The sequence below is a fragment of the Zootermopsis nevadensis genome, unplaced genomic scaffold (genome assembly GCF_977971745.1).
Source record: "Zootermopsis nevadensis isolate Lab colony 2312 unplaced genomic scaffold, Znev_1.0 Znev_ptg000011l, whole genome shotgun sequence".
In the NCBI taxonomy this organism is placed as follows: Eukaryota; Metazoa; Arthropoda; class Insecta; order Blattodea; family Termopsidae; genus Zootermopsis; species Zootermopsis nevadensis.
In genome coordinates this window covers 12154136-12182092 of record NW_028259143.1, presented here as the reverse complement: position 1 = coordinate 12182092, position 27957 = coordinate 12154136, and the positions used below count along the sequence as shown (strand labels likewise).

General features: G+C 42.3%; 3 protein-coding genes across 6 annotated transcripts in view; 1 reads left to right on the top strand and 2 right to left on the bottom strand.

The window, feature by feature from the left end:
• The first annotated feature begins 22 nt into the window (after positions 1-22).
• Positions 23-25609, top strand: repo (homeobox domain-containing protein reversed polarity). Its single transcript, XM_022073740.2, has 4 exons — positions 23-973; positions 1098-1182; positions 15817-16013; positions 18584-25609. The coding sequence occupies exons 1-4, from the start codon at positions 706-708 to the stop codon at positions 19405-19407; spliced, it is 1374 nt and encodes a 457-aa protein (XP_021929432.1). The 5' UTR covers positions 23-705; the 3' UTR covers positions 19408-25609.
• LOC147874071 (histone-lysine N-methyltransferase SETMAR-like) lies at positions 13293-15385 on the bottom strand. The gene is made up of 2 exons (XM_087347311.1): positions 13693-15385; positions 13293-13552 (listed from the first exon to the last, which is right to left on the bottom strand). The coding sequence occupies exons 1-2, from the start codon at positions 14306-14308 to the stop codon at positions 13293-13295; spliced, it is 876 nt and encodes a 291-aa protein (XP_087203437.1). The 5' UTR covers positions 14309-15385.
• Positions 16713-27957, bottom strand: part of mTerf5 (mitochondrial transcription termination factor 5) — a 30934-nt gene continuing 19689 nt past the window's right edge. For 3 of the 4 annotated variants that reach the window (XM_087347306.1, XM_087347305.1, XM_087347308.1), the window contains exon 10: positions 22568-27627. Coding sequence is in view for 2 of the 4 variants with exons in the window: in XM_087347305.1 (XP_087203431.1) it covers positions 27560-27627 (68 nt within the window). In the remaining 2 variants the exon portion in view is untranslated. Of the gene's footprint in view, positions 19331-22567; positions 27628-27957 lie in introns of those variants that run through there. The other variant, XM_087347307.1, reaches the window with a different exon arrangement.

Genomic DNA, 27957 nt, shown 5'->3' with positions numbered 1-27957 from the left:
ACGAACTTCACTAACTAAAGATTCATCTTCTATATTAAACGAAAGTGAACTAATATTGTGGGGCCTTATTTTTCCTCGTAAGCTGTGTATTCCTCCGCGAGCCAGAATTATTAGATCTCATTGTGAACAATCAGGAAAATCTAGTGAGCGCTTAACAAACTTTAACTAGTATCAATTCACGCAAACAGCGTGTATTAACTGAAAGAAACATCCAGCGATTCGTTTAATACAAGCTAGCAGTGGTGTGTGAGACTTTCTAACTTAATTTGTATTAAAAGCAATCAGCGAAAATAACCTAGACATACTACAGTAATTCCAAATGAAGGGTAAGGTTAGACAGTTAACGAAATCGCGCTCCGCTGTTCTTCTGTTCTCGCGAGTGTCTATTAGTGGTTACAAAATGGTTTTATTGGATTAAATCATGTTGGGTCATTACGAGATTATTAATTAACGAGATTAGTTTGCGGAAATTTCAGTTAGAAGACAGAATTTTAACTGAATGTGCTTACTTAACTCTTAATTTTAAAAAGTATTTCGTGTTATAACTTAACAAATATCATATATATAAAAAAGAAACGTTTTTTTAAGAACTGACTCAGGAACTTTGATGAATATAAAGTTCTGACCGGAAACGAAGCGCAGGTGTGCTCGTGTTTGGTTCTGGCGCAAAGGAAAGTTATTTTAAAGGCGGTGGAACCGACGATAATGGAAGGGGGTCCGTTCGATGACAATTTATTTTCCGATTTCTCGGGATGCGGATCTGGTACAAGCGCCATGTTGAGCGCCAAGGCGCACGCGGACGCCCGTGGCAACGTGCACTCAATCCAAGTGATGCTGGGGCTCCAGCACTCCGACATGGTGCTGGGCAAGATGGACGACATGGGCGCGCTGTTCGCTCAGCCAACGGACCAGCACCTGGGGGCTGGCGGTGTCAAGAGGAAACCCGAGGACGCCGGCGCCATGCACCACCAAGGTAGGCACAAACGCATTTGAAGCTTTGCTCCAGAGTTGGCAGCTGCCAAGATCTAATTTCTAAGACTAGAAAAGGGATTAATACGTGTTGACAGGCGATGCAGGGCGTGTGTTTTGTGTTGCAGTCAGCGCGGAGCAGCAGACGGCGAAGAAAGGAGACTCGAAAAGTAAGAAGAGTGATAACAATGGTGTGAAGAAGAAGAAGACACGGTGAGTACCCTGCAGATGCAGATATCGACCTGAGGAAGGCATGTTTCGAAAGCTTATTACCACATACCACGCATTTCGTGTACTGCAGCTTCAAATGTTGAGTGGGACGGGCGAGACACAAAATGTACAAGTCTTGGTGTCAACGAAACTTTGTATATTCTTATATATTAAATCTTGTCCGTCTAATCACAATAATTCTTATTAAATATTAAAATATTACAATAATTAACATTTAAAATATTTAAAATATTAAATGATGTTCTTTATCGAAATATTCGATTTACATTAGACCATCATTTTTGAAGCTTTATATAATTATATACACCTGAGAATGGTTCTTTTAGGAACTGAAACATGTCGTGAAACATGAAAAATGATGGTCTAATGTAAATCGAATATTTCGATAAAGAACATCATTTAATATTTTAAATATTTTAAATGTTAATTATTGTAATATTTTAATATTTAATAAGAATTATTGTGATTAGATGGACAAGATTTAATATATACTTATTATATCACAATATGACGCAACTTTGCCATCTTTGTATATTCTATTTAATTATTTAAATGTTGATTTCTCTCACGAGGAGTGAATCTCGAAGAATCCTCAGAACGCCGTTCATCCGTCCATTTTCATTTATTTCATCCTCTGATATCGGCAGTTGCTAGGCGATACGACAAATCCATCTTCACTTTTCAACGCGATGTAACTTTGAAAACGTTCGCTCTCCCGCGCACGTCTCGTGACGCAGATTCTATTGAAAGTGGCAAACCAACGTCGATCATGGCTGAGTTCAGTCTGCGACCCGTGGCACACTTATACACCCCTGAGCTTGACATTCGTCGCCTTTGGACGTTCGTTTGAAGTCGCAGACTGCTCGCAAGGTATGCTAATGAAGTAGACCTTTTCGAAAAGCTTCAAACTGTAGGAAACTCAAAACAAAATCCAAGATTTCATAAGAACTTGTACTCGTATCAGTCAGTTGGAAAATGACTCGTGTGCAGAGAAAAGCCAACTCTGGCTGGACGTTTTTACCACCAGCAGCGGTTTCAGATTGACTTACTGTTTCGTGCTTGAGTAAAACGAGAGAAAATGAAACTAACTTCCTCCCCGCTAAGCTATAGTTATTGGAAAATTGGGTTTAGGGGAAATGCACGTATCATTGTTTGATTACAGTTGACCAAACGCTAAATTTTAAATCGAGACAAGAATTCCGACGATTGAGGTCTCAAAATTATAAGAGCCTCAGCGAAACCCAGCAATCATCCGTGAGGAATTTGGAATCAAACAGAGAATAAGAAGGAAAACTCTCCCTCAGTCTCTGGACCGACCGCGAGTATTAATGTCAGCCTAGCAAAATTATCGTCATGATCCTTCTGCGGGAACTTGAAAGAAATTAGGGGAAAATACGTAAATATCTAGCATTTTTATTAAGATATTTAATGAAGGCAAAACGCTTTAGAAATGCAGACCGGTTCAATTTACAATGGGCTAACTGCGATTGTTTGTTCCTGCAAACTCCGCTTACACGCGTGGGTGCTGTAGAATTTCGGTCCTTAGACATCAGTTTTGATCCTGAGCTCATAAAAACAATTATCCCTCAGACAAAGTCCGCGGAGATACCGCGCTTTTGTAAACTGACACGAAAACTAACATACAGAGGGTGAACAAGTTTCAACACTGTCATTTACGCCGGTCACAGTGGCGCGGGCCTCGTGCGCTTGGACACAGGGGCCGTGGGTTCGAATCCCACTCGAGGCATGGATGTCTGTCCGCGCGTGCAGGTAGACGCCTTGAGACGAGCTGATCACTCGTCCAAGGAGTCCTAACGAATGTCTAATAGATCAAGAAACCTCTGAAAGGAGGCGGCCAAGACCCACACTGGGTTGTAGAACCACAGATGGTGATTTTGGTTCACAGAAATACACTCTTAATTAGAATTCTTTGTAGTGTTCTGTCTGACGACAGGTCCATATGAACAGGATCCTTCCATCCTTTTCTCGGACTGGGACCTGTTCATATACGTTCTTGGCAGATGATCCAGAAGTTGTTTGCCATTGCCTTCTTCTGTGTGTGAATGGAGTAATTGTTGGGATGCCACGGAGAAACCGGGGAAGCCCCCGGAGGAAAACTCCGTGTTGCCTAGACCACGGCCTTGCCCAACACAAGTTATAAATCTGAGCACCACCGGGAATTGAACCCGGGATTACAAGGCTCGTGTTCTGACCGCTAGACCACCGTGGCTATTAATAAGACGTGAAGATGATGCACAGCTCAACACTTCTTGGTTGATCGATTGTTTACGTGACCGACCGACAGCTACCGAGGCAGGCACCGTCTCCTCGCCTGTACCTTCCACCACCTCAACAGCGACACTGATTCATTGGCGGACGAACAGAACGAAAATCCTGCAACTGAGTGAGACATTTTTGTATTTTTTACCATTGGACACTGTGAATTGGAAACGCGTTCCTGTGTTAGATTCACGCATGTTTTTGAGCTGCTAACACAAATGCACACAGAAAATATCGGAGTTGGTATTTTAATTGGGGAAATGCAAAAGTGGCCGAATTTACGAGCCGCCACTGGCAGCCCGTGAGACATCTGCGGTGCGATTATAATTGCGTCACTGAGATCCTATTTGCAAGCAGCGGCCCTTGATAATGCGTGAAGCAGACCTGCGCAGTGCGCGCCATCTGCGTTCCTGCGACACGCAGGAGAACGGGCGTCAGGACTTCACCATCCATCCGTGGCATTTCCACTTTGCACACCTATTATTATAACACAATTTTCGGATATCGTTGAGGGTTTAATTGTGATTAAGCGATGCGCATGCTGTCGTCAGCCCACAGGGTGACTAAGCAGACAAACACAGGCTGTTCCAAAAATACAAACAGCTCATTTTAATTCTGTGTATCTGTTGAAAGACACGGGCTCGGCTGGTACAGTCTGTCATCGCACATGCAACAACCGGGCACTGCCCTCTTGACATACGCGGAGCATTTATTAGCCTGATTCACGCCGATTTCTGTGGAGCATGCATGCGTTTTACTTGGCGACGTCCGCATGAAATTGTTACTCTCGTCTGTAAACCACGAGATTTGCAGATTTACCTCCAGAATCTAAAAAATGTAGCAAAGAAGTCGATTCCGCAAGGTACTGCAACGTCTGAGCCTTGTTTGGGAACAATCTCACAGCTTTTCAACGCTGTTCCTTGTCGATAATTCTTTCTAGTCAAGTTGTTATAAAATTCATCTTAACAGATTCCCAGGGTCACCGCGTCAGCGGTCGTTGAAAACGAGAAAAAAATGTCCGGGTCTTCTATTTACAAATCTTGTTATTATGTAACACTGCCCACTCATTCCAAACTTGTCTAATACTTCGTGTTAATTCCACATATTCTTGTAGGTTCCTTGGCTTCAAATTGCATGCAGAGTACGAGTTGAATTTTAATAAATAAAGACACTAACAAATCACAGAATAACCAAAGAGAAATGCCAGGAGCCATTCGTATGAAATACGGAGAAAGAAAACTCTCAGCTCACAGCGGGTGTCCTGCCACGCTGACGCCACTCCAATGTCCGCGCCCGGAGTGACGCGTTGCACTAACTCACTGATTCTAACTTTCATTTCCTTCAGACCGGTCTCTCTTTTTTAACCAGGCACAAAACCCCAAAATTAAAAGCCCGACGGGCTTAGGTCCAGACACGTGAGTGGTTTTTGTCAAGCAGTTAAAAGTAATCCACATTTTGAATTCCGGCAGATTGCACAGAATGCAAGATGTTCTGATGGCTGTGCGCGCAGCTAGGATGGGAGAGACAAGAAAACACAACAGAATTTTGGTTGGGAAACTTTACGGAAACGTTTTAAATGGTTTAACCTAACTAACTGGAAACTAGCTTTGTGGTTATAAATATTCGACGTTTTGGTACACTATTCCAAATAGTGATGTCTAAACGTCTCGTTTCTCTAACAGAGGGTCAGACAAAGGGTTGAATGTCTTCAGGATCTTCTGGGCGCAGGTTTGAAGCCGTGCTAGGAGGAAATAGCAGCAGCGGTTTGTGACAGATTTCTTGCTTATAAACTCAATTTTGATGCGCTCGTTATTTAACAGCACCAGAGAAATTGGAAGGCTCCTTTCTCGTTCGTAATTTCTCGCTCAAGAAATAACGAAAACTCTGACTGAGTCGGCTCTGGTATCAGGATCTTCTCTCCACGCACCGGGCAGTACGTTGCCTGTACCGACCTCTAAATCTCCTTCGCGGCTTCTCCTACGTGCAGAAACGTCTTTATCTTGTGCATCTGCGTCGAATCTTCCATATTTATCCTGTCACAGGTTTAATTATTCTGGATGTTTCTTGCTAAATTGTCCATAATTTATTTTGCTTAGCCGCAACTGAGCTTTCTCTTTGGTTCATACTAACTCCCATTATTCTCCTTTATATTATAGAAAACATCGCAACTGTTCCATTTCTAAGTAATTTAAACGCAGATTAATTCTACTTACACGTCTAAATAACGTAGCAGTTGGCAGTCCTGTCCCACTTTCTAATGTATGTAATCCTGAGACCGGTCATTGTGTGAGTTTCGTAGTTTTTCTCAGAACCTCCAGACAATTGTGGATTGTCACATAAAACACGCCACTGCAGCCTCTTTATATACATCCTTTCTAATCCACAATAAGCAATAATTCTGTTTTTAAATACAAGCGTATGTTCAATTTAAAGCCAAGAACCAGCAACAAACTGCGTCGTGTAGTGCCTCCATCATCAGGGCGATCATCGCCCTGATGATGGAGGCAGCAAGGACCTCCGAAACGTCGGTAAACTTCTACCATACAACAGGGCGCAACAACCCAGAAGACATCCATCTTCAGATAAATTCTTATTGAAGATTTCTGTCTTCTGGGTTGTTGCGACGTGTAGTACGGTAGAAGTTTACCGACGTTTCGGAGTTCATACTGCCTCCGTCATCAGGGCGATGAACTTTTCACGCCGTAAAGAATTAGCGTTTCGTGTATCAACCACGAGTCTGCTCTAACTATTAGCATTCCGCCCCCAACATATGGCAGACGTCATAAAACACTTTACGCATCGAAGATTTTGGGGGTTGACATGAATAGGGTTCACACCCCATACGGGGCGCGTGATCATTCCAACTGTTGCGCACGTAAAGAGAACGTGTCCGTCCACGGTTACATGATGAGGGTAGCCGCGTGCCATACCAGCATCGAGACAGCAGATAGACCCGCAGTGGCCATAATCCGTCTGACCGAGGAGAGCTGGTGATGTCATTCACGAGTGCCCTACGACGGAATGGACGATCCTTCGTCAGCACAAAACAGTCGCGTATTCGAAATCATTATCAGCGCTGGCTTCTTACAGGCTTTATCATGCGTGTTGGTCATGGCTTCAAGTGCTGATATACAAAGAATGTCAAATACGAGTGCCTAGTAGGGAAAAGTTGGGTATTACGAGGTGCGTTAATTTAAATCGGACGTAAGTCAGAGCTGGTGATCTGCACAAATGTCAAATCTACTGAAAACAATTCTCATTTATTGTAGTTTCTAATAAAAGGCTTATTTTTCTGTTTCATACAATGGTTTTGCTGTAACTACAGATTTTGTAAAAGTAACGCAAACAGAAGCCACGGTGGTCTAGCGGTTAGAACGCTGGCCTTGTAATCCTGGGGTCTCGGGTTCGATTCCCGGCGGTGCCCGAATTTATAACTTGTGTTGGGCAAGGCCGTGGTCTAGGCAACACGGAATTTTCCTCCGGGGGATTCCCCGGTTTCTCCATTCACACACAGAAGAAGGCAATGGCAAACCACTTCTGGATCATCTGCCAAGAACGTATATGAACAGGTCCCAGTCCGAGAAAAGGTTGGAAGGATCCTGTTCATATGGACCTGTCGTCAGACAGAACACTAAATAATAATAATAATAATAATAACGCAAACACCTATTTTACCCGACAGGTTGGCAAAACCGGGCAACTACATTTCGTATCAGAATGAACTCGATTATTCAAATGACTGGACGTGACAGTCGCGAAATTGTTGTACAAGGAACGCTGGTACACTAATGCCAATCACTTTTACGAAATATTATTGCACATGTCACAGCTGTATTCGTCACGGTCCATCGCTTCGACTCCCGCGCATGCGCTGTGTCTTCAATGACTACACAAATTGCATTTCGCCCAACCTTCACCAGCTTTGGAATGTGAAAATATCTCATGGCAATGAACACAATTTCCCGCTCATGATTATCTTTATCACTGTCATTCTTCACGGGGTTTCTACCCCCTTCAATGGCTTCCATTGCCTTATCTGCTTTCTTTGGACATGCCAGTGTTTTAGTTTCGTTCTGTGTTCGTTAACTTCAGCGGTGTTTGCTAATTCATTTTTGTAGGACACGAAAAACAGGCCTATCTTGTAGAGATATTTTGATAGCGGCTTTATACGTTTCAATTGAATTCCTGGAGTGACTGCGATTTAACTAGCTGACTGTATGAGCACCCCTGAATTATTATACGTGACAAAATCGGCATAATCACCATCATTTCTCACTGTTAAAGGCATCGGGTGAGGTGTGACTTCTATGAGAGATCGGTCCATGGTTTCGAATGGCTGAAACATCCAATCTGGAAAAATATTTGGATCCAGTGGGAAAATCTCAGCGTCTCGAAAGTCGTTACCCCTTCAACAGCTGTTTCTACAGAGGCATCTTTCATAAACGCTGTACCATGAAGTCTGGCCACTTGCGTGACGATTACAAAGCGTATTCGATGCAACTGGGGGCATTTCCGTGTTTCATCAGCAAAAAACTGGTTTAAAGAAACTATCAAGGAAGCATAACGAGGTTGCAAACGGAGGGAGGTATTTTGGAAAATCACGACAGGGCAGCGTGACTCTCAATAAGATCCAGGCTTTTCGCCTGACTTTCGTGTCCGTCCGAAAGCAGACGGAGACGTTTCCTTTCTGATGGCTCTGGAAATTCAGCATGGCGATGGAACCACTTGATAAATATAGTAGATTCCGGTTAATTGGGCTATCAGTTAATCGGGACAAATCTTTTAGAACAAAACTTTTTACCTCTTTACGTGAAACTTCGCGTAATTGGGTCAAAGTGTCCCAATTAACCGGAATCCACTGGCGTTGGCATGATTTTCCGCTGTGCTACCTGGTGGTGCATCGTCCAGGAGCTTTTAATCTCTCTGGCTGGTGGAAATACAAACGTCTTTGGCGTGAAATTGCCAGAGGCACTTAAGAAAACCTGCGCAGCGACTAATACAGACATCTCCTGAGGATAAGCCTCCAGCTTTCCTCTTTCCACTCAGGCGAAACGATTCAATGTGTCGAAATTCCGCTTTCATTAACAATAAAACGAAGTTGTGAAGTCCCAAGCTGTAGCTCATTGTATGTGTTCGGATAAAACAGTGTACCCCATTTTAACCTGCAAAATGATACCCTGTTTTGCTCGGCAAACTCTTACTTCAAGAAACACGGCTTCCTGCTCACTCCCTCTAAAATACAGCAAGGCTAACGAACCCCTTTATTAAGGCGTCTGACTTCTAAGGCAATGTCCTACGTAAGCGATAACAAGCGAGTTATGCGAGCTGCATAAGCAGCTCGGGGTGTCTTATGAACCGGGTAATCGTTTCTTGTGTTCTACGTGAGAGACCGCAATAGAAGCGCATGGCCTTCCTGCGCATGCGCATTACTGGCCAGCACAGCGACTCGAGCGAATATATCAAAATATTTGATCTCGGACTTTGTCCGCTGACCGCTTGGCTGTAACCTAGGACAGCGCCACACAAACTGCCAGTTTGATATTTCCGCTTCACCCACGCAAATCGCACCGCTCAGATTTAATCGCTCACGTAGGACACCGGGTAAGTGCCCAAAGCTTAGGCTCACGTACAGAAATCATCAAGGGTGCTCAGAGAACTATAGAAGGTATCAATGAAACCAGATTTTGTGCAAACAAGCAGGAACAAAAATGTTTTCAGCGTTGATTCTCTCTGCATATTCACAAAGCTCCTACCACCTGCAATTCACAACTGAGCAACACGTCTTATGTGAACCCCCTCCCCCCTGCGCGTACCCTCTTTTGCCCACGTCTCCCCTACATATTCTTACGATCAACCTCCATTCCAAATCCCACATGATTTTAGCAGTTCAATGTAAACAAATATCGTATGACCGTCATTTGTTGTTTTGCTTTCTAGAAATTGTTCCTATCATTTTACTAATTTCAGGTCCCCTGCTAGGTTAATGCGACTTCCAATGGCATAACATCCATACCAAGTTTCGTGAAAATATATCATATTTTAACGTGGGACGGTATTTACGACCTAGATTGTCAACCCTGGATTATTCACGTCTGATTGTCAGACTGAATACTTGGTTGGATTTTAAGAGACCAATGTCCTCCAGCAATAATGAATTTAATCAAACTAAAACGTCTTTTACAGCACAAAATGATCTATTCTACAACACACTTCACCTCCGGGCGATTCACAGCTCAGCTCTCTTCGCACTCCCTTTCCACACTCTCACCTCCTACACTACTCTCAAAGCCGATTGTCAATCGGCTTTTAAACGAATGAAACAATGTCTATGCAACAATGTCAATCAACAGACGCAACAATGCCAAACGCAACACGTCACACTACCCCCTCCTTAAAGCTGCTCGTCCCGAGCTGCACCCGAATACGGCGCCAACCGGTCCAGGTGGACTACCATCATCCGGGCCCGGGTATGCCGCTGAATCCGATAAACCACGTCGTTGATTCTGGTCGCCACCCTGTAGGGGCCCTCCCAAGATGTTTGTAGCTTGGGAGACTTCCCTTTTGTCCGGGTAGGACGATACAACCACACGCGATCTCCCTCCTGGAAGCCAGCCGAGTTTGCCAGGCGATCATAGCGTGCCTTCATCCGGTCGCTGGCCATCTTCAGATGCTGGCGGGCATGGTTATGCGCGTCATAGAGTCGTTCCTCGAGATCCGCCGCATAATCGGTTGTCGACTTCTCCCTATCTGGAGGAGACCCGAACATAAGGTCGCACGGCAGGCGTAGCTCCCTCCCAAACACTAGGCTGGCCGGTGTTACCCCCGTAGTCTCGTGGGTCGAGGCTCGGTACGCCAAGAGGAAGAGAGGCAGTCTGGTGTCCCAGTCCCGCTGATGTGATGAGACGACCGTTTTCACAAAGCGCTCTACCATGCCGTCCGACTGTGGGTGCAGAGGGGTGGTGCGAGTCTTGGTCACCCCCAGACGCTGCAACACTTCTTGGAGCAGTCGGGATTCAAAGTTCCGGCCCTGGTCGCTGTGCAGCTCCCTCGGAACTCCGAAGCGGCTGAAGAAATTGCTTATGAGGACGTCTGCCACTGTTGACGCCTCCTGATTGGGTATGGCGTAGACCTCTGGCCATTTCGTAAAATAATCCATTGCGATCAGGAGATAGCGGTTTCCTGCGTCGCTCCTTGGGAAGGGTCCCGCGATGTCCATGGCGATCCTCTCAAATGGAGCGCCCACGTTGTATTGGTACATGAGGCTGCGACTTCTTGTCCTGGGGCCCCGGCTGGCGGCACATGTGTCACATTGCCGACACCATTGCTCCACGTCGCTCCTAGAGTGTAGCCAATAATACCGCCGCCTGACCTTGTCCAGGGTTTTATTAATTCCCAGGTGTCCCCCGGAAGACCCTCCATGAACCTCGGCCAGAACCTCCTTTATCTTACTTCGTGGCAGGACCAATTGAGCCGTCTTCGCTTTATCATCCGCCGACTCCCAGTGTCGTTCTAGCACGCCGTCCCTAATCGCTAGGGAGTCCCACTGTGCCCAGTAGCTCTTGTAGACCGGGCTACGGTCAGCGATGTCATCCCACTGGGGTCGTTGTCCCCTTTCCATCTCTTACAAGATCTGCCCCACATCTTGGTCCTCCAGCTGCTCTTTTCTTAGTGTCACCCGGTCTCAGCCATCCGAGACTGTAGCGGCGACGGCTCGCACCTTTACGCAACCCGCTCGTTGCTCGACCTTCTGGCAGTGGCCACAGTCCTCCGAGCATGGCCTTCTAGAGAGAGCGTCGGCGTTGGTATGCCTCCGTCCCTGTCGTATATTCTTGTAGTCGCTGGACCCAACGGGCAGTCTGTCCCTCCAGGTTCTTGAAACTGAGCAGCCACGTTATGGCGGAGTGATCTGTAGGCAGGTGGAACTCTTGCCCATACAGGTACTTGTGGAAATGTTCCAAGGTTTTTAACACAGCCAGCAGCTCCCTCCGGGTGACACAGTAATTCCTCTCGGGGCGGGATAGGGTCTTGCTATAGTAGCCTATTACTCGCTCCTGGCCATCTTGTACCTGGGATAACACGCCTCCGATCCCAACGCTGCTTGCGTCGGTGTCTACCAGGAACTTCTCGCCAGGTCGTGGATGTCCTAAAATGGGCGATGAACACAGCGACTCTTTCAAGGACTCGAATGCGACGTTTTTCTTTTCTCCTCGGTGAGTTGAGTCAGTGGCTTGGCGATGTCAGCAAACCCGGCAATGAATCGCCGATAGTAAGTGCATAGGCCGATGAAGCTCCTTAGCTCGTGCTTGTCCCTTGGCCTCGGCCACTCTCGCACAGCCTTCAGCTTTTCGGGATCGGTGGTCACCCCGCCGGGGGAAACCACATGTCCTAGACATTTCGCCTCCTTCTGGAGCATCCGACACTTTCCGGAGTTAAGCTTAAGTCCGGCTTCCCTGAGCCTCTGGAGCACTTCCCTCAGATTATCCAAGTGCTCCCGGAATGTCCGACCAATGACGATGACATCATCCAGGTAGACCAAGCAGGCTTTGGGCGTCAGGTCCCGCAGGACGGACTCCATCAGCCGCTCAAACGTTGCAAAGGCCGAATGGCATTACTGTGAATTGCCACAGCCCCTGTCCAGTAGAGAATGCAGTCTTCTCTTTATCCTCGGGATGCAGGGCCACCTGCCAGTAGCCACTCTTTAGGTCTAATGTCGAGAACCATTTGGCCCCTGCCAGTGTGTCTGGGGTATCGTCGATCCTGGGCAGTGGGAAGCAATCCTTCTTGGTGACGTTATTCAGCTTCCTGTAGTCAACGCAGAACCGCGGTTCCCCGTTCTTCTTTCGCACAAGCACGACGGGCGACGACCACGGGCTGTTTGATGCCTCGATCACACCTTGTTCCCCCATGTCCCTTAGCATACCGTCCACCTCTTCTTGTTTTGCTAATGGAAGTCTCCGAGGAGGCTGACGGATCGAACGAGCATCGCCTGTGCTGATGCGGTGAAGCACTCTGTCCGTCCGCCCATAACCATTGTTTTCTGTCACGAAGACATCCTGAAAGTCGAGGACCAATGCCTTCAGCTCCCTGGCTTCCATTGTCGTCAGGTTCAGGATAGCATCGGCGACCATGCCCTGCAGTGGCTTGCACAGCTCTCCGTTCTGCGACGGAGGTTCTGTATTGCCAGCCGGGCCCGCCCACGTGACCGGTTCACACAGGCCCAGGGTTGTGCCTTCCGCCAGCACTTGGCAGCCGTCCCCGACATTCACAATTCTCTCAGGCACGCTGCGCCGGGTGCGGACTAGCGCCCTGGCTACGTATAGTCCTTCTCGTGGTAAAGGGTCCACACCAGGTTCGCCGTTCGCACGGGGTCGTTCATCCGTGCCATCACCACCCTCTCGCACCGCGCCGGTATTATCTCCGCGCTGGCTAATGTCAGGCGTGTTGATCGGGGTCTGCTCCGAGGGCCCCACAGAGATATCTCTTCTTGGCCCAGTCGCAGCACTTGGCGTCCTAGGTCCACCGTCGCATCGTAAGCTCGCAGGACGTCCAGTCTCAGGATGATCTCGTCCGTGACGTCGGCTACAAAAATCCAGGTGCGGATGGCACTCTGCCCCAGCGTTAGCTCAACTAACACCTCTTTCAAAACGGGGATGGTTTCACCGGACGCTGTCTGCAGCACGTACGGTCTGCTCGGCTCCCGCTCTGATTCTCCCGCTACGACGTCGGGCCTGGCGATGGTCACTGTAGCTCCGGTGTCGATGGTCACATTACAGCGCCTTCCCCAAATCCAGCCTTCGGTGATCAGACCGTCGTCACTCCTCTTGGTGACCACGCTCAGTGTAAAGCGAGGGGAAGGGGGTGGTGGGGCCGACGGTCCCCTCCATACGCCGGCCATTACTCGTTTCCCGAGACCCGGTCGGTCCTCGCGAAAACCCTGCGGACACCCTCTCATCAGGTGGCCGGGGGCGCGCACTGCCAGCACACCGGTCGCCCCCATCCAGGACGTCTATCCTGAGGCGATCGCTCGTAGGTGAAGTGTGTTGTAGGAGGCTCGTCCTTAAAGTAAGTTTCCCTGGGGCCGTTTACAGAAACAAAACACAATTTCATGGAAATATTTATTGCAACAGATACAGCAAGTGTCCAGCTATTTTTCAACATATTCGCCACCGGAATTGAGACATTTGTCATACCGTGGGACCAACTTTTGAATACCTGTGTCGTAGAAGTCTGCCGCCTGGGATTGGAACCACTGTGTGACAACCATCTCCGCCTCTCTGTCATTCTCAAAACGCTGACGCTGACCGGACAGGAATTTCTTGAGGTGTAGGAAAAGATGGAAATCACTGGGAGCGAGGTCCGGGCTGTAGGGTGGATGATTAAATACCTCCCAGCTGAACTCCTGCAGGAGACTTGCTGTCCGTCGAGCCGTGTGCGGCCTAGCGTTATCGTGCAGGAAGACAATACCGGCACTAAGCATCACTTTCCGCGCCGACAACGTCTGCTTGAATTTCGTCTTACAGGGAGATCCACTGTGACGCCAATGCATTGACTGCTGCTTGGTTTCTGGGGTAATGTGTGCAATCCACGTTTCATCACCTGTGATGATCCGGTCCAGAAACTCGTCGCCGCCATCATGGTACCGCTGCAGAAATGTCAATGCTGACTCCATGCGCTTTGTTTTGTGTTCTGGTGTCAGTTGCTTCGGCACCCACCTGGCACACAATTTCTTGAACAACAGGTGCTCCGTGACAATTTTGTGCAACAAGGAGCGGGAAATCTGCGGGAAATGACTGCTGAGTTCCGTAATTGTGAAGCGACGATTATCCATAATGCGTTCCCGCACAAGCTCCACAAGGTCGTCTGTAATGATGGATGGCCTCCCTTTCGCTTCTCATCATGCACACTTTGTCGACCTGCTGAAAACTGTCTGCACCAGCGACGCACCATCTGCTTGCTCATGACGTTAGGCCCATAGACCCGGCACAGCTGACGATGAATTTCGATCGGCGCTATGCTCTGTGCATTCAAAACCTTTATCACTGACCGCACTTCACAGTCGGCGGGAGCTGGAATAAGAACCTCCATCTTCAACAGCTGCAACGATGCTACTGTGAGAACGCGGGAAGTACCGTTAGTGCATGCGCCATGCTACGTCATTGCTCTATCACGTACGCACAGTCGCTTCGCTCAATATAAGGTTTGCTAGCTGTGGGACGAGTGGGAAACTTACTTTTGGGACGCGCCTCGTAGAATAGATCATTTTGTGCTGTAAAAGACGTTTTAGTTTGATTAAATTCATTATTGCTGGAGGACATTGGTCTCTTACAATCCAACCAAGTATTCAGTCTGACGATCAGACGTGAATAATCCAGGGTTGACAATCTAGGTAGTAAATACCGTCCCACTTCCGACACCAATGTAACGTGGGACGGTATTTACGACCTAGATTGTCAACCCTGGATTATTCACGTCTGATTGTCCGACTGAATACTTGGTTGGATTTTAAGAGACCAATGTCCTCTAGCAATAATGAATTTAATCAAACTAAAACGTCTTTTACAGCACAAAATGATCTATTCTACAACACACTTCACCTACGAGCGATTCACAGCTCAGCTCTCTTCGCACTCCCTTTCCACACTCTCACCTCCTACACTACTCTCAAAGCCGATTGTCAATCGGCTTTTAAACGAATACAACAATGTCTATGCAACAATGCCAATCAACAGACGCAACAATGTAAACACAACGATAAACGCAACAAGGTCTATGCAACAATGTCAATCAACAGACGCAACAATGTAAACACAACAATGCCAGACACAACAATGTCTCTATAAACGAGTACAACAATGTCAAACGCAACACGTCACACTATGATTAAAAACTTTAAAGCAGGGGTGACGCACTCAGACATCAACATCGTAAGCTTTATGTTTTATGAGAGAGGAAATTACGCCAAGAGTCTACGTTAAGTCTAACCTAAGACAATTCTTCATAGTGGCATTTCGTACATTACACAGGCCTTTTTAACTCAATGTTGAAACGTATATTCAATTCGTATCGAATGTAACGGCATACCTGCTTCATGTTCGCGAGGCTCTGGGTTCAATTCTCGGCCTGTAAACCACCTGTGTTGACTGTGGTTCTCTGTAATTTCCTTCGGTCCCCCCCCCAAATATGAATGCCTTGCTCCCACATTCTTTCCATTGCAGTGCTAATTCATCATCATCTCATTCGATGCTATTATAGCCTTAGTCCGAGTTCTTGACGGCGTCGTTGAACAAAAGTATTTGATTTTGTCCTCCTGAAATAGGTCTGTGGTTTACATTCCAGAACGACGTTTACCGCGTATCAGCTGGAAGAGCTGGAAAGGGCTTTCGAAAGGGCGCCATACCCAGACGTGTTTGCCAGAGAGGAGTTGGCACTCAAACTGAACTTAAGTGAGTCGCGAGTTCAGGTGTGGTTCCAGAACCGACGCGCCAAGTGGCGCAAAAGGGAACCACCAAGAAAAACCGGCTACATGACCACAGGTAAACAACGACTTAATCTTTTCCGTTCCAGCTGCCACCCGAGTTACGCCGTGCGGCCTGTTCGATTCATAATGGAACGTGAAACGATAAGAGTTATTTCTTGATACGAAAAAATGTTGTAATTTATTTCTTAGTCTTCCTGAGTTAATTCAGAATTAATTTATAACCTCCATCATCTTCTTCAACATTGGTCACATAGGCTACCAGCTCTACTAAAAAAACAAACATGAAAAAGAAAAGAGACGGAGAATTGGAACATGACAATTTTGTAAGACTTGTTAAACTCCATTAACCAAAAAATACATGTGACCCAGGTAACGCTTTGGACTGTGTAAACCACGAAATGTCGTTAACTAAATTAGGGGTAATGGAGGGGGGGGGAGGACTCGCGGCACCTTTGCTTCTGGAACATCGTTTACAAAAACTAAATGTTGAATCTTAGAGAGTTATTCATCATAAAAACAACACACGTAGAATCTTTAATTAATTTCTGCTCTACATGAGATTTTTGGAGAAAATTTTGCAAAAGCACATTTGGCGGAATTTCCATGATATAAGGGGGAATTCTGTCATGTGTCTGGGGTTATACCACTCTGTACAAACCCCATGAAGATAAGAACTATGATTTCAGTTAACACACGGAAATTATACGATAATTTTAAGTATATTAATGTATAAGAACAAAATATTACCACAAAATACACATAACTAGGAACTTACATTTAATTAAAATACGTACAGGGAAAGAGGAAAATGTGACAGCTCTAATCACATGGGGAACACATAGAAAGTTTCCCAGATAAAATCAACTACAGATTCTGCTTAATAGATCATTAGCCGGGGCTGAAAGATGACACTGCCTGGTACTGGGGCAATGCCGCACCATAAAATGTCATTACCCCAGTCGTGGTTAACACAGACAACACATTATTTATTCCCGCCTGAACCAAATATGTTAGAAGGCTGCAGATTCAGAAGAATAGATTAAAATGTACTCGACGCCAGTGACTGAGACGAGCTCTTTCTGTGGGGCCCATACACCTGAAGAAGAAAACGGATCCTGTTTTCGAAACGTCGTGAACATTTTAATCTTGGACGATGGACAAAGTCCAAAAACCTGTCAAATAAAAAGATTTTATTACATGGTGGTGAAAGTACCCTGAGATGTCTTCGTGGAGGTTTATATTTTTTTTTATATGACATGTTTAGTCTTTGATTAGCAATGAATTAGCTAATCATTTGCAATAAAATAAACAGATCTTCATCGAAGGATTGGTTGATTACTGAAAGCTGTAAAAACTTCAAGACATAAATAAAGAACTTCATGGCACAGAGTAGTGGTTCTCAAACTGTGGTACCAGTACCCACTGGTATATCACAGATGCTTTCCAGGGATACCACAAACCCTCTTTCATATACATACTTCAATAGCATTAATTAAAAAAGAGCTTTGATCAATCCTGTGTCTGCAAACAATTTTGAAATTAATTAATTAGACTTTCAGCAAAGATGATTTACCTCAAAAGACATGAAATGTCCTCCCCTTCTGATATTAGTTCACACATTTTCCAAATTTAAAATTAATATAACCAAATTTCATTATGTACTTCTTCTTCTTCTATCAGCAATACAAATGTAGCTTGAGTATTTTCCAAGTTTATTTTGCATGGGGTACCAGAATTCTCTTTGACTTCATCAAGCGTGCCAGGCTTAAAACAACCCGTCATAGAGCCTTCCTATAGCAATTGGTAGTTCTTTAGCAGATCAAAAAATTACAAATAATTAACTGAGCAAAAATGTAATTAACAACAGAATTCCCTTAGGGTAGCTAATAAATATTTTGAAATTTTACAAAGTTCAAATATCTGGGAACAACAATATCAAATCAAAATGACACTCATGAGGAATTTAGGAGGAGATTGAATTCTGGAAATGCTTGCTACTTCTCAGTTCAAAATATTTTGTCTTCCCGTCTGATTTCTAAGAACCTGAAAATTAAAGTATACAAAACAATAATCTTGCCTGTTGTTTTGTATGGGTGCGAAACATGGTCTCTCACTCTGAGGGAGAAACACACATTGCAGGTGTTTGAGAATCGGGTGTTGAGGAGGATATTTGGGCCTAAGAGGGAAGACGATGGGACATGGAAAAAACTGCATAATGATGAGCTTAAAAATCTGTACTCCTCCCTAATATTTTCAAAGTGATTAAGTCGAGAAGAATGAGATGGGATGGGCATGTAGCGCGCATGGATAGGCCAAGATGTGTGCACTGGGTATTGGTTGGGAACCCTGAGGGGAAGAGACCGCTGGGGAGACCTAGATGTAGATGGGAGGATAATATCAGGTGGGATCTATGGGAGATAGGAGTCAAAGGAGACTGGATTTTGTTGGCCCAGGACAGGGTCCGGTGGAGGGCTTTGGTTAATTCGGTGATGAACCTTCGGGTTCCATAAGGCATCTAGTTAGTTAGTTAATACTAAAAATAACTGAAATAAGAGTGTTTTCAACATTTAGGCCAGGAGAATGTTAAGTTGATGCAAGATCATGTTGGTACTGTTTCTGTTTCAGGATCACCAAGTTCTACACTTGGATCAACATTCAGTGCTCTGAACAACACAATGAGTCCATTTACAAGCCCATCTCCTTCTACAACATCAACACCTGATTCATGGGCTTACTCCTCAGCATACGATCTCTCACCGCACTTGAACTTGCTCTCCCCCTCAAATTCCCCATATTCCACATCCTTCTCACCAGCAAACAGCACTGCCGCGTATACTTCAGCATACGCCACCATGCTTCCGCAGCACGACTCGACCACATCCGCAGCAACTCTGTTCCCTGGTGGCTCTATGCGTACACATCAGGATTACGTTGTTGCATCAGGCAATAACAGTCCACCAAGTTCCTTGCAAACCCATGCAGATTATCATGTTTCAACACCTGGAAGCAACAGTCCATCTATGAGGACACACCAAGACTACGCGACAGGCAATACAAACAGTCCGCCCAGCGTCCTGCGGACACATCAGGACTATGCGGTGGCAGGAACTGGTAACACCAGTCCACCAAATTCGTTACGTTCCCACCAAGATTATGTGACTAATACTCACAGCCCTCCAGCAGCGATACGAGAATATCAGACCATCGTCTCTGCGCAGCAGTCACCCGGCCATCAACAGCATTTGGGGCCACGAGGGGCTGCTCAGGCCAGCAAGACTATGGACTACATTGATGTTGGAAATATGAGCCCACAGAAGTACCAGGATGACATGCAAGATGGATTTAACGTAGGTGCACCAAATGGTAACAATCCTAGTAATGGAGGAAACAAAGAGATTAAGGCAGAAAATAATCAGAATTTTGTGACTCTTCCACCATTCCTTGGCTGACTAAAGGCAAACATTAGTGCTGGGCAGTCGGTACATGACATTCTTTTCATATAGGAAAGTAAAGGCAACTAGGTCAGTAACCTGTCCTTCAGCTACACTGATGGGACGAAACTAATCCATAATGACTTCAGAAAACTTTCACTGCTAAGATTTTACAAATTTTTGTAATGAGCAAGGACAATTTTGCAAACGGGTCATTCCATGTCAAAAAGAAAACCGCTGTCAACCATGCAGTTACCAGGTAGGATTTGATTCTCATGGCAGTGAGGATAAAGATGTCTGTCTCAAGGTAAAACTTAAACCAGACTATATGGCACTATATCCCAAAAGACAGCCATCTTAATGTAGTAGGCAATTTTTATGATTTTCATTTTACAAGTAGATATCCATTAAATAAAAGTTTCAGTTTCCTCTTGTGATTAAATCTGTAGATATTACTTAATTAAATTTTAAGTTTTTAGGATGAAGCAAGACTTTTTTTTGTAAATATCTCCATTTTTTAAAAAGTTATAAATAAATTTTGCATCTTGTAGTACTTTTCCTCAAGGAATTAGGGACTTAACTGGCTGGCTGAACTGCAACATCAGTTAAACCTGTGATTCTCACTTTGGTACCCATCTGATGATAAGAAATATCTTAACCTGCAAAATGTTAATTGGCACAAACTTATGGAGGCTTCATGTACCAGGAACAGTTTTATCATATTGTAGACTATTTGTCAGTCTTAAAACACGTGCCTTGATTTCTTTCTGTGTTAAAAAGAATGTAATTCCTGTAATATTTTCATTGGCCCATATCTGTTGCTAAAATGTAATTTGTCAGCTGCCTGAAGACTAGCATGTGTTACAAGCCCACCAATCCTGTCTCAAGGACTTTTCCATGCAAAGAAGCAAACAAATTCCACTCTGCAGCTATGTGAAAATCTTTTTCATAACATATTTTCAAGAAAATAGCCTAATGCAGGGAATTGTTTAAGAAATGTTATATTCTTCTACTAGCCAGCAAATTCTTGATCTCATTATAATTTGTAGTGGAAAAATGTCAAACAAACTCAGATATCCACAGTATAAGTACAATATACAGATATAACCTTTATATGCCAAACACTAAACTTAGTAAATTTCAGAAAGGAGTTAACTATACTGGAATTAAGCTATTCAACAATTTTCCTGCCACTGTAAATGTCTGAATCACAAAATAAAGAAGTTTAAACCAGCACTAAAAGAGTAACTCATATCTCACTCCTACTCCATAGAAGAATGTGCCACAACTAAAAATTCTCAGTTATGAAAACAATAACAGACATGCTTTCTTGTGTAATTACTTTTGTGGTAATACTGCAGTTGACTGTAAATTACTGTCATAATTATATAATTATTATTTGTATTAGAAATAATTATTTAATTTGTGCTATGACATGTTCTACATCCTTGACATAGGCCTATGAGGGTTCCATAAATAAATTTTATTCTATTCTAATCCAAAAGCACAAGACTCATTATGAGTAGGCCTATAAATGTCTTCCATTTTCCAAAAGGCACTCACAGAATAATAGTATTTGAGACAAACTGCTGCTGAACACCAAATTTTGTATTTTTGAATTATTAAATATGGATGTTTTACACATTTGTGAAAAAATGGCCTGCCATGTCCTAAGAACTGTCTAATTTAATTCTAGGGATTTAGTCACTATAGAAAACAGAAACTGTGAAAATTTTACTTCGTGGATATCTACTCGTAAAATAAATAAATAAATATCATGAAAATTTATGATGCTGTGGTTGACAATTTTTTTCATTTGGTGTGGAATGAACCAAATGTATTGTAAAGGAAAAGTAAGGTTTTAGAGACCTGAACATAATTATGAATTCTGGAAGACTAGGTCTGTGCACGTTTGCTTGCACCTATATTGTCTGACACATTTTCTTCTTATCTGGTACTATTGTGTTTGTATTCTTCATGAATATTAATGAGAATATATGTAGTAACATCACAATCAGAAGCACTTGACATGAAGAGCGAAACAAAATTGCTAGTTTTCTTGGAAATGGCTATTAAAATGATTTTGCTTTGCTACATGATTGGTCTAAATATTACACAGTCAAATTCACCTCCCCTCCCCAAACAAAATACTGTATTGTGTCCAGCAGCTTCTTTTATACACAAAACAGTTACATAAAACAAAAATTGGGCAATAAGCTTTGTATCAATTATTTGCTTATCACAGGTTCACAACCATTAGGAAGATGGCTGTGTTCTGGGTTATAGCACCACGCAATCTGGTAAAAGTTTAACCTCAAATCCTACACGAACAATTAGTTTCATCAAATACAACTCACTTCAGTAATAGAGATGAAATACAGAGGGAATGAAAAGTAACATAACCCATTCCTGACACACATTGTTTGTCAAAAAATAAATTACAATGCTATCAGACAAAAAAAATGTTATATCAAACTTTGGAGAAGTCCACTGCATTTAGAAATGCATGCATTTACTCTGTTCCTCATGTATGACATCTCAGCAAAGAGATCGTTTGTCACAGAGAGGGATCACCAAGCAAGATATTGTAACAGGATTTGAGACTTTCGCGGTGAATACAATCAATAAAATCTTCTTGGGCAATCAGCCGCATTAACTGGTTATCGTAGTAAACCGAAGTTTCGGAAACAAACCCTGTCCCCTTCATCAGCATTCTGATGCGACTTCTGAGGATCCAGTCACATCAGAACTCTGATGATGGTGACAGAGTTTGTTTCCGAAACGTCGGTTTACTACGGTAACCAGTTAATGCGGCTGATTGCCTTTGAAGATTTTATTGAAGATACTGTCAATTTGTTTGGTACAGAAAAATCACGAAATGTATCCCTAAACTCATTCTGTCAAGTTAAGTAAGAACAAGATGTCATGCAGTGTTTGACAATGAACACTCTTCACACTTGTGAAAAAAACATCCTTGCACTTTGGCTGTTGAAAGACAACTGACAAAATGACATGAGCAGATTACAACATACATAACCTGCATGGCCTGCTGTACAGTCACAGTGATGTGTGTTTATTAATCCATTCAAATTATATTGAATTGCAGCGAACAATAAATATTTTTATATGGGTTGTGTGACTTGCCGATCACTTGTACATTTAAAATGAAAGATAAACATAAACACACTAATTTCTTTATTTAGCCTGGTATCTTTTCAGTCTTTTGACAAGCTTTTCCTTCGGGATTTATGTAACAAGTATGCTGCAGTGGATCTTAAAATTATTTTACCTTGTGTTCAATTAAATATTCACCATATAAAACATGCTTAAAATAAACATTTTAATCTTAATGAGATATTTTATGACCAGTATAAACATTTTTGTACATGATGAGCCACATGATAAAAATAAAAAAATAAAGGATTATTTCAGTAGTGCATATAAAAAAATCACCTGAAAACTTTCAGTTTAGACCTCAAATACCAAATTTAATTCAAATCTATCGAGTGGTTTGGAAATTAAATATGCACGTTGGTAGATATGAACTTCCAATTGTGGGTTTCCTTTATGCATTTTGTGCAAAAGACAGATGAAAACATTCATGTTTTTTAATACACAGACATGGCCAATGGGGCATAGTAGTAGAAAGATAGTGATGATTAAATTCTTCAGGTCTGAATGCAGTAATAAAAGGATATTAAAGAATCACAATTTGCAGCCAGTCACTATGAATGCAACAGCACACAACTTGCAAGTGCTTTTGTTGGTTTTATAGATGTTCTAGTACACATTACAAATTTTCTGTGTTGGTAAACCTTATAATCCTAATTACTTTATATGGCAAATCTTGGGTGGAGACCTAGTAGGGTGCACATTCATTCTATCCATTCTGTCTGACTATGGAAGAAGTACAACACACAAATTTAGAAACTGAAATTGCGCTGATGAATCTTGTAATACACTCTTCCTTGCTGTTAATATCATGAACAGTTATTAAAATTTAGCTTTGCTCTTGATATTTCAAAGTTCTTACTCATTTATCCTCCTCCAGCATTGTCATATACCACACATCAGCTACAAGTCAGTCCTGCTGACATTTTCCAGCTCATCTTACACCACTGGTTGCCAAGTCATGCAGTGGGCCTTTAAAAATAGTCCACAAGGAATTTAGTAGTTACGACATTTGACCTTACTTTTGGTAAAATGAAAAAGACCGCCGGCGAGAACTCCTTGATTTTTAATCACATTCCCTGCAGGAATTATCTCCCCTCTACCCAGCACTAATGTGAGAAGTTAAGAAAGGTTTGTTTGGTATAGGTGCTCTATACTGATAGAAATGTAATATGTTGTGCATACATACATTCATTATGCCAAGTGAAATGAAAAACTTTAGAGTTTCTGTGATGCAATACTTATATAAAATCCAAATGCCTGTTCTTCTGTGGTGTACAGGAAGGGGAAGAGTCAGTGGACATATGAGGCCGACCTACTATCGAGGGGAAATGCATTTTTAATTTGTCAGAATATATACTAAAGCACTCCTTTGAGTGGTTAGCAGATTTGAGTATTTAAGATTGATGGAGTCCTGATTCAAGACACAATGTAAACTGTGTAGTAACTTTGATGTTCTGAGATAAGTCTCAATACAGAAGCAGATAACTGAAACTGAACTGCTGTTTACAAGGTAATACATGGTATATGCAGAATTCTTTCCCGAACTACAACGTGGAACACTACTGGATTCTGAAAGCATGAACAGAACTCCAAATACAAACCAGGACACATCTCAACAGGGTGTTTTATTGGTACTGTACGTAAAAAGAGCAATGGTAAAATGTAGAGCCACACAGTTTACCTTGTATTACTAAGCGGACATTTGTGCTGCCTAGTCTTGTTGAAACGGTGTAAAAGAGCAAGATCTTATTGTTTACACGAACCATCAAAAAAATCCAAAATTCTATTTTTGCAGCAATATTCATTGCCACTCATTTCAATTATTTTAGAATTTAGGCTCAGCATTAAAACATTTAAGAACTTCCTTTTTCAATTTACTTATCCAATACTCTTCGAAACTTGCTTCCATCATTCAACACTCATAAATGCTCAAATGTAAACTGCCAATCTTGACCTTAGGATTGAAAACATTGTTTTCTTCATGAGGTTTAAGTTTTCACAGTGATTAAAATATAGACTGTGAAAATATGGATTGTGTTCTGGGTTATAATGCTATGTAGTTTTTTAAATGGTTACTAAAGTCTGGAAGGAACAGCCTCCAACTTCAAGTAGAAAGATGGAAGTAATATGTTCCCCTAAAATGTTACTAATTATCTACAAGATTACACAATGTCATTGCTCAGAAGACCATAATCCTGAAGTCATGTAATAATGTTTGTTGGAGAATTAACAAACGTCTTCAAGCAACATTGTTCCTTTACACAGTGAATCAGTGTGTTATTTGGGTACATACATGTGTTCACAAATATGTACGTATGCACAACTAATTCAAAGTTTAAGGTTAAAATGCCTAAACAACATAATGTATAGCTCTTAGTAACTCTATTCATACTTTAGTTAACACAATGTGTTATTTAAGAAACTTTTATGTATATTTTTGCAGTTGCCTTTGTGCATGACTTCCAACCAACCATACCTAATTCTTAACTGCAAAATTGTAGTTACTTGGTTGGGTGACACCGTTCTTCTTGACCGAGGGGTGTCCAGTTTGAATCTTGGCTGACTTCCTTTTATTTTAATGTTTAGGCCTTGCACCAACTGATTTTAAGTGTAATGATTACTTGTATGAATTTACGGGGAAATTTTAATCCCACACTGCATTCATGTGCCTTAATAATTTGTAGTAGAGTATACTGAAACAGTACTTTAAGTCTGGACATATTATGTATTTTTATGTGTGTTTTAAGTGTGAAGTATGTATATCATTTATCAATGGAAAATATGCTGTGAATTTGGGATTTAACATGCCTTCCATAATTTGTTTCTCACAGTAAAGATATTTTTGTAACAATAATGTGTATTGTGGTATCCTATTCTGACTATAAATGAAGTGTTTCAGTGTGTGTGCGCGCGCGTGAATTTTTTTTTTACAATTCTGTAGTAATTATACACACAATGATAGTGTTTCAGTAATTTTATATTACCCCATAGGAAAAGCAATATGTATCTTATGCAAGAAAATATAAATAACTGATCTTTCAGCTCATTTTCTGTACTCAAAAAGTCGATAGTTATTTATGCGACCAAGAAACTACCTGTTTTATTGAATCAGACTGCTCATTCACCACTCGTTCACAAGCGCCTGCCAATGCATCCTGTCAAGAGGCAGTTGAATACCTTAACCCAATCCACATCCTATTTTTCTGTCCTTCAAATTTTGTGTCCCAAGTGGTCAATTGTTTCAAGATTACCTAATAAAAATTTTGTATGCACTTCACAACTCCGTGAGTGCTGAATAAACTGCAGCATTATGTACGAAACATAATTATATGACTGTCCACTGAATTTGTGTTCACATGTGCACTGTCATCACTGAACATTTTGGTTTAGAGATTAGGGCTCCTGATTTATATTGAGGGGTCCCATGTTCAATTCTTGGCCCAAGGATTAAACATCTTGACTAAGAGTTTTCATAGTTTTCCTTAGTCATTCCAGGCAAATTCTGGGATATACCTTAAATCATGCCACAACCATTTCCTTCCATATCCTTTCCAAATCATTACTCATATATCATCCTATGAACGGACAAATAATATGTACACCACAATCACTGTCCAAGAGTTTTTGAACAAAAAATTTATATTGAAATCTGACCATTGACCATATTAGCCAGATTTGGCCCCGTGCTACTTTTGGCTATTCTTAAAACTGAAGAATGCTTTGAAGGGCCACAGATTTTCAGACATTGCCAACATTCATAGACATTCAGCAAGCATCCTGAAGAGAAATTCCAGAAATGTTATAAGCACTGGAGACTTCTTTGAAGGTGCAACAACTGTTAGTGTGTAAGTAATTAAATATAGCTTTTACACGAGCATTCTGGGAACTTAATTGTCGCACCTCATCTTACAATATAACAAAATATTATACATGTAAATAGTAACAACAATGTAGACTTGATCAGAATTGGACTATTATGGAAGTTAAAAAGCAGAACACATTTAAGACTGAGATTCTGATGATAATACCAGAATACTGATGAGTGTTGCAAACAGTACAAATTATAATAATGTCATCAAAATGGGTTGTAAGTGGCATTATCTGATAAAGGGAAAATAGCCTGAAACATGTCATAAGAAAAACGACATGAAATAAATAACACACATCAGTGTTTTACCTATTCATAAATTACTGTGTAAAGACTGAGGACAATATAGAAATACAAAAGACATCTTTCAAAATTCACAATAATCAGTTTTACATGTTTTCTGTAAATATATTTGTAAACTTGTTCTATGAAAAGTTCATGCTATAAATAAAAATATAGCCATCCTTTAATTTTGTATGCATTACAAGTTAACTTATTTTAATCTTGGTTCATTTAAGGATGATTTCATTTGTTGCCATTATACAGCACAGACATATACATTGTCACAGCATGACTCAGGCAAACTGCAAGAACCATATAACTAAATTTTAAACACAGTTCTAGGGTTTATGCCAAACAGTAGTCAAGATGGTTATACATAAGACCGATGTAACATCAGTAAAAAGTACCACCACAGCTACACAAATTTCTGAGACATGGCTGAAGTACAAACCCTGATTTTTCCAAAACACGCTATTAGTTGCGAGGTTCTCGCACCAAGAAACAGAACTATGGTATGACTAATCTACATGTATACTCACACAAAATGTCATATTTGACCAGCTATGTCTAGTAATGTTTTAGTATCTCACAATTATCCACTGTCTGAGACATATTTAATAATTAGTGTTTATTACAATGTATACAATACAGTACAGGGTGTAACTTAAAGATTTTGAACAAATTTAAGGGCAAATTCTATGCACAAAAACAAAGTTTGCATAAACACAGATACAAGAAATCTCTTTTGCAAGTACAGTCATCTTTTTCTTTGAGAAATTTCTGGTACTGCCTTGCCTGCTACATTTGAAGCAGAAAGTTCTTCTTAGCCAGTGCTCAGAATGTTGTCTATAAGCTCCTGGTCTCCACACTGTTGACAAGTCCACGCCCACAAAGAAACGCATGTCTGCCATGCTCTGGAGTAAATAAACAAACATTTTCAAGAAACACTCAGCACAAACTAATTTAATTATCAACACTGATACAGTTACACTATTTAAACAGTGTTTATCGTCCATCATTTTTATACTGCCTTTGGACAACATTAATAAAACAAATTAAATGTAGAGGGAATAAATATGAAATATGGATTCTGTAAACAATATAAATGGCAGCACTGATTAATATTGGTAGTGCTGTTGATGCAGATGTACACTGGTGAAAGTTGATCTGCCTGTATTGTGTGACCCTGGCACTCTGTTGCCACTGCTGCCTGGCATCACCGTAACCAAGTGTGCTCAGAGAGA